This window comes from Thamnophis elegans, chromosome Z (genome assembly GCF_009769535.1).
Source record: "Thamnophis elegans isolate rThaEle1 chromosome Z, rThaEle1.pri, whole genome shotgun sequence".
Taxonomy (NCBI): domain Eukaryota; kingdom Metazoa; phylum Chordata; class Lepidosauria; order Squamata; family Colubridae; genus Thamnophis; species Thamnophis elegans.
Genome location: NC_045558.1, coordinates 117,083,644 through 117,090,474, shown reverse-complemented (window position 1 = coordinate 117,090,474; position 6,831 = coordinate 117,083,644). Strand labels below are relative to the sequence as shown.

Sequence of the window (6,831 nt, the reverse complement as noted above, 5' to 3'; positions counted from 1 at the left end):
CGTAGTTAATCAACTACAGCTAAGGACAAGCAATAGAACTGCTACCCCAAAGGTGATTTATTTCCCGCAAGAGGCAACATTTTCTTTGAACTTGCTTTTCTTCGAATAGAACTGCTGCTTTATTGGGCCATCCAGTCTCGATACCGCCCAGATTTTTAGAAGATATAAACTGGGAGTGACCGTAACTTCCCCGTATTGTTACAGGTAAACTGCTCTAGAAGCTCCAATCAGCTACCGATATCGCATTCGCCGCTTTTAACTTGCAGGTCAACTTTTCTAGTAAGCGGGGGTGGGGATGCGGTGGGGAGAAGGACAGGCTGTTCTTTTTTAGATTCTTCCCCCTCCGCCGGGTTCGCTCCATTTCCTGCTGACGCTCTTGCTTTCTCTTCTCAAGGTCCCCGCCCTTGCCGTCCCGCAGCTCCTCTAGCCTGACCCATTTAACGCATCTCTAAGGTATCGGGATCTCCGATTGGTCGCTCTGGGGCGGTACCCTTCCTCCCATTGGCTGGGAGGCCCTGCGTGTCGGGGCGCGGAGGGGAGCTGTCAGGCTATAGAGGGAGGAGTCTTTCGCTGCCGGCCTTAGGCCCTGGCCTTGGATGAGGGAGGCCGCCCGACGCCGAGAGCCCTCTGTCCCCATGGGGGGTGCCTGAGTGCGGTTTCCCTTCCCCTTTCTACGGGTTGGGTGAGTGCGAACGGCGGTGGGGGTGGTTGGAGGGGGGCGCATTGATTTAATTGCACCGAGAGTGGCGCTAAAGGAAGGGAGCGCTGGGGTGGTCAAAGGGACGGAGGGAAAGGAAGGCTGGGGATTCCTTCTTGGAGGAGCCGGTGGGCGAGTTTTCCCAAGTCCTTAAAAGAGTGCAGCCATTGCAGGACTGCACCAGGGTGGGGCCCTTGTGTGGGAATCCTGGCCATTGAGATACTTATGGGGTTGCGGCGCGCGCGGCGGAGCTCTTGCAAGTACCAGTTTACGGGCCGTTCGCTGGCTTTGCTTGGCGGTGCTGGCCTCCCCCCTCCCCCCCGCAGGGAAGAAGTTTGCCATTGCTAATAAGCTGACTGTTAATAAGCCCCTCGCCTTCCTTATGGGAAGCGGCGACTGCAGGCCTTGCGTTTTACAGGTGCGCTGAATCAGCAGGTCTAGACTTGCTAACTTGTCAAGGAAGCTGCACAAGAGATGGAAAGAGACCTCTGAAAATCAGGAGCTCTGGATTCCATTAAGTTTTGTCTGTCCAGAAGTTGTGAATGCTTCAGCGCTGTAAGTTTTTAAGAAGAGACTGGACAATCATTTGTCTGAAATGGTATAGGTAGGATTTACTGCCTGAGCAGGGGGTTGGACTAGAAGGCCTCCAAGCTCCCTTTCAACTCTTGTTATTCTATTCCATTCCATTCCATTCCATCCCCTTCCCAGCCCCATCCTGCATCTTTCCATGAAAGGCAAACCTTTAGAAGTCTTTGGTAACTCCTTTAGTTTCTGTGCCATACTTGAACATTAAAAGCAGGGAAGTGGGTTGGTCACATAGCAAGAAGAATTGATGGCAAGTGGATCAAGACAGTCATAAAATAGATCCCACTTAATAAAAAGCATCCACAAAAAAACCCTAAAACAAGATGAATCGACCATATCAGCAAGTACTGCAGGCCTAATTGGCAAAAGAAAGCCCAGGACCATATTGGTTGGAAATATACGGAAGAGGCAGGCATCCTACAGTAGATTGACAATGGCAAAAGTGATGGTGATGATGAGGGCCCGAACTTAATTGTCTCCCCTATTTCCTTTTCCTTTTCTCTCTTAGTCTTGAAAGGGACTTCCATGCTAATCAATCTTTTAAACATACTGTAAACATACCGTTAAAGGTACTGTATAAAGAAATAATAAGAACCCATGGAGCTATGCCCCATCTCATTTTACTTTTTAATACCTTTGGGCAAATATAGTATATATGTATGATGCATGTATATCCACTCCCAAAATTGTTGGAAGTGTTTATTTAACACAGACACAAATAGGAAAGTGAAAATGTGTCCAAAAACACATACTATAAGCAAGATACACATCAGTAAGTGTATATGGGACCAGTCCATAGCAGGTAGAGACAAAAATTATTGTAGGCATGATAAAGGAATATACCAGTAGATAGATTACAGAAATTGTGTCAAAAAAGGGACACCAAAGAAATGGCCTCACCCTCACAGGAAAAACCAAGAGTTATGTCCGATTCAGTGATTCTATGAACCAGGTATCTCCACATCTTCTGATCTTGTACTGCTGTTGTCTGATTTGAACTACACCAAACTCTGTTTACCCTATTGCAGGTCATTGCTTCTCAGAAAGAAATAACAGCAAATATTCAGAAATAGCTGCACAAGTGTGACTTTTAAGATTACATGAATATTGAAAAAGAATTGAATTCATTGCAGTGTCTTCTGTTGATTTTAATTTTCTTTTGTTTTCTTTAGTTCGGCTTTGGAGCCCAGCAGAAATGACGGAATACAAGCTGGTAGTGGTGGGTGCTGGTGGCGTTGGAAAGAGTGCATTAACCATACAGTTAATCCAGAATCATTTTGTGGATGAATATGATCCCACTATAGAGGTAATATAATCACTGCAGCACTGGCATTGACCTTTGAATTGCTCAATGTCATTCTCTTGTTTTGTTTTGTTCAAAGAGTTCATTGCTCTTTGATTCTGTCAATCTATTCCACTGCCGTCCTTAGGTTTCTTAAAATAAAAAAATATACATTTGCTGGTTGAGAATGTCTGACACCTGCTGCATCCTTTGTTAATGAGCTGTATATATTTTAATACAAGATCGCACAGTTCAAAGTTTCTTGGTGCTTTATCTGGCTGCTTTTATTGATATTATGTGTGAGAGAGAGGAAGGGGGAGAGGAAGAGAGAGAGAAAAAAGAGGTATTTTTAAATTTGTAACTGTACACTGTCCAGAATCATTCTGAGAATGAAATGGGTGGTATCTAAATTTGAGTGATAAAATTTCTCTGCCTCCTTTTTTGGGGGGGGGGGAGGGAACCATTACTCTCCGCCCTACTACATCCTCAGCTGTTTGGGGAAAGACATATTCTGTGAAGTTAGAATTAACATACTCAATAGGCTTAATAGTTTAACTCCCTTCCCCAAAAAACTAAAAGATCAGGAAAAAGTCAAATATCTTGTTGGTGCCATATGTATGAAAAAGTATCTTCTTCCATTTGCATCATCGTTCCGTCTACCACATCACTCTAGTGGTTAGGTGTAAATTCTGACTAGCAAAGGATGCTCATCATTCATAAAAACTATTGTAACTTAAAGCTTTGTTCTTCAGGACTACTCCCCCTCCCCTCCAGTAGCTGGATACCTTTATGTTCAGTAAAGTTGTGACAATCTATCCTCTTATCCCTGACTTTTGTTTTTTTCATTCTCCCGTGTTTCTTCGGTGTTACATTTTTCTCTCTGGGTGGGTGTGCTTCTGAATTCAGGATTCCTACCGGAAGCAGGTGGTTATCGATGGGGAGACATGTCTTTTAGATATCCTGGACACAGCTGGGCAAGAGGAGTACAGTGCCATGCGTGATCAGTACATGAGGACAGGAGAAGGCTTCCTGTGTGTCTTTGCTATCAACAATACAAAGTCTTTTGAAGATGTTCACCATTATAGGTAAGAGGACGACTAAAGTTCTGTGGTCTATGAATCAACATCTATCTTTTTCCTTGTTAGTTTCACTCCAGTAGTAATGATGACAAAAGTACCCAAGACCTAATACTGAAAATATGATAGAACTTTGATTAAAGACTGGAATTTTGTTTTACTAAAAATGAGGGGGAAATTAATTGGTGACTTAAGGAGTTGCCGATTAAAAAAGAATAAGGGAGAAATTGTATTATGATGTAATTTTAAAGAGGGCAGAGAGATAGTATGTCTTGAAACTGCCGTAAAGATTACAAGTTGTTTCTTCAAGTAGCTTTTTTTTCTATTTGCACTATTCACATTTTTCCCTTAATCTTACATCATTTCATGCTTTTTTCATTTCTGTGAAAACCTTTAATAAAAATCATATGAAAATGTGAAATTTCATTTTGTGAATGGTGCAAACATCCATGTAGTGTCTTTTCCAAAAAAATAAAATGGGATTTCTCCCTAAAGAGCTAGCCAGCCAACTCCAAATTTGAGAGAGGGGGGGGGGGAGGGAAGGAGGGAGAGAGAGAGAGAGAGAGAGAGAGAATGTGAGTAGAATAAAAGTAGAAATAGGAAATTAGAAGAGTTTAGTTCATTGGCCAAATATTTTATATGTAAGGAAAATACGGTTACTTCATATTTTTTGTTCCAATTTTGAAAGTCTCAGTCTCTTCTTTACAGCCAGACTACTTGCACTTATAATTGCATATATATCTTACCTTATTGGTAAGAACTGTTCTGTGATCTGACATAGGTATTTTTTGCTCAAAATAACTTATCTAAATTGGGATGGATTTTTGTTTTTTGGTGGGATGGGATTTAAAGCAGCAAAGGGGTTAAACAGGAAAGGATTCAGCACCTCTCCATGCCATCGTTCCTCCATTCAGAATCATGGTTTTGAATACTGAAGCACAAAAACTGAGGGAAAGGGAATTGTATTTCTAATGCATATTGCACATATTCTGGATTTCAGTCCATCTGCTTTAAACATAAAGAGAACACACAGGGCAAAGTGAAGTACTGGAATATATTTCATTAACATCTAGAAAACTCAGATTGAATTTAGGGACTGTAGATATGGTCAGAAGCACCTTGTTCACATTTTCCTCTTATGGGAACTCCAGGGAACAGATCAATCGTGTGAAGGACTCTGATGATGTTCCCATGGTCCTCGTGGGCAATAAGTGTGACCTGCCTTCTCGGACAGTGGATACTAAACAAGCTCAGGAGCTTGCAAGAAGCTATGGAATCCCCTTTGTAGAGACTTCAGCCAAAACCAGACAGGTGTGGTATTGTGCAAGTAGGACAAACTGATATATTTCAATCAGATTTCACTTCATTATTTATGTTAATCATCATGTGGGCCAAATGTCAGATGCTTTGCTTTATAATAACAAGCAGTGGGATTCACACTATAAGCCAGTTTGAGGAGAAAGAATACTTAAAAACAATGATTTTTTTTTCTCCTCATCCAAATATTTCTGCTATTGGTAACAGCCTAAGAAAAGTTAGCTAGAACCCAGGTATTTGGTACTTTGGGTACCCAGGTAATTGATCCTTTTTGTTGTCTAATATAAATATCGAATATATTTTAAAAGAATTAATTAAAGCCTTGTGTTATTTCTTTCTCCACTTTTTGTATTTGTATTCATCTAAAGGGAGTGGAAGATGCCTTCTATACTCTGGTGCGGGAAATTCGAAAGCACAAAGAAAAGATCAGCAATGGACGCAAGAAGAAATCTTCTAAAAGAAAGTGTATTATCCTCTAAAAGAGAGACATTGTTGCACTGTTGGTTAGTGTGGAAAAAAACCTTTGAGTTTGGGTATTTTCCCAGCCTGCAAGATAAATTCTGATGGCCTTGTCCCCTCATCCTTTTCAGCTGGAAGGCAAAGGTGGTGGTGTTCTTTAAATGTCTTTTTTTTTTTGCTATTTTTAAAACTTGGACATCACAACCAATATTAATAACCACATTTGATAGTCTTGTTGCTTCTCTGCAGTAAAAAAAATAAATCCTTAGGATAATAAGGATTGCTCCATAAAAGCATCTGGTGTAACGTTGATTCCAGAAACTAAATTGAAGGAGCAGCAAGAAGGCAGTGTTTCATTCAGAGTATTACCTAGTGGGCTTTCTCATTGTTTGTGGAATTTTATTTACTTTGGTTCTTTGCAATATTGAAGAAAAAGTCAAATAGATGTGATGTCATCTTTTTTGTTACCTGGGTAACAGGTAAGACAGCTTGAAGATGACAAGAAATATCAACTACGAAAATGCGGAAAGCCAAACCCATTGTAGCTGTTTCAGGCCTCCGTATTAAAATAGATGGTGCTCAGCTTTTCTGGATGGTTAAATTCAATATTTACCTTTTTGTCTCTTCTTAATTTTCATTTGACTTGTTTTGTGTAATTTCCTTGAAATATTTCCTGTGCTCTCTAAACTAAACCAGAAATGATGATACATCAACAATGTGAAAGAGAAATAGGACTATTTGGATAAGAAATTTTCCAAATGTAATGACATGATTGTTATTTGAAGATTGACACTGAAGATGGTTGAATGATGGCACTGTGAAACATTCTAAATATAATCTTATCACTGTTGTTCCCCTTAATAGATATTCATGTTTCGGGGAATATGGTAATGTTTACACATCTTAGAAAAAAGAAAAGAGGAATATGATCAAAAGATTCTTATCCACTTTTTCCCTTTTAATCATCTGAATATTTTCTCTAATCCCTGGAAGTATAAATACTTAAAGATTGGCAGTGAGAAAACAGAAGAAATATGAATTATCGTTCTGTTAGTGTTTAAAGATATCAGTTATTGTCCTTGTGTATATTTAACTTTTTCTTTTTCCTCCTCCAATTCAAAAACATTTGTTACCTATGTTCCTAAGGAACTGTACAATAAATACATGCCACCACTTGGAATAAACCTGTGAATAAGCTACCTGATGAGATCCAATATTTTTTTCTTAAGAGAGTATCAAATTAAGAAGAGTATAATCCTTCTCGAGTTTGCTATTGTTAATTATCTTGGTTATAGTAATTCCTAAAACTTTTTTTTTTTAAGAATGGAGGTGAGAACCTGGAGGCTTTTAAGGATCTGATAGTTGTCAGTTCAAAAAATCCTTGACACATGCTACTATTTAGTCTGGAGAATCTT

At 39.8% G+C, this 6,831-nt stretch overlaps 1 protein-coding gene across 3 annotated transcripts; it reads left to right on the top strand.

Moving 5' to 3' along the window:
• The first annotated feature begins 547 nt into the window (after nt 1-547).
• On the top strand, nt 548-6,615 carry LOC116522375 (GTPase HRas-like). Of its 3 annotated transcripts, none has more exons than XM_032237260.1 (6): nt 548-682; nt 1,116-1,252; nt 2,455-2,588; nt 3,471-3,649; nt 4,792-4,951; nt 5,326-6,615. In XM_032237260.1, exons 2-6 carry the CDS (start codon nt 1,240-1,242, stop codon nt 5,434-5,436), a joined length of 597 nt encoding a protein of 198 aa, XP_032093151.1. In that variant the 5' UTR covers nt 548-682; nt 1,116-1,239; the 3' UTR covers nt 5,437-6,615. The 3 variants fall into 3 exon arrangements, with proteins under 3 accessions (XP_032093151.1, XP_032093153.1, XP_032093154.1); XM_032237262.1 differs by having other exon boundaries at nt 1,088-1,252; XM_032237263.1 differs by lacking the exon at nt 1,116-1,252.
• Nucleotides 6,616-6,831: the final 216 nt, after the last annotated feature.

Bases quoted from the DNA above. Each gene is read 5' to 3' on its own strand.
- LOC116522375 (XM_032237260.1), top strand. The intron at 2,589-3,470 runs GTAATATAATCA...TTCTGAATTCAG, and splicing joins AATATGATCCCACTATAGAG to GATTCCTACCGGAAGCAGGT. The intron at 3,650-4,791 runs GTAAGAGGACGA...TGGGAACTCCAG, and splicing joins GAAGATGTTCACCATTATAG to GGAACAGATCAATCGTGTGA.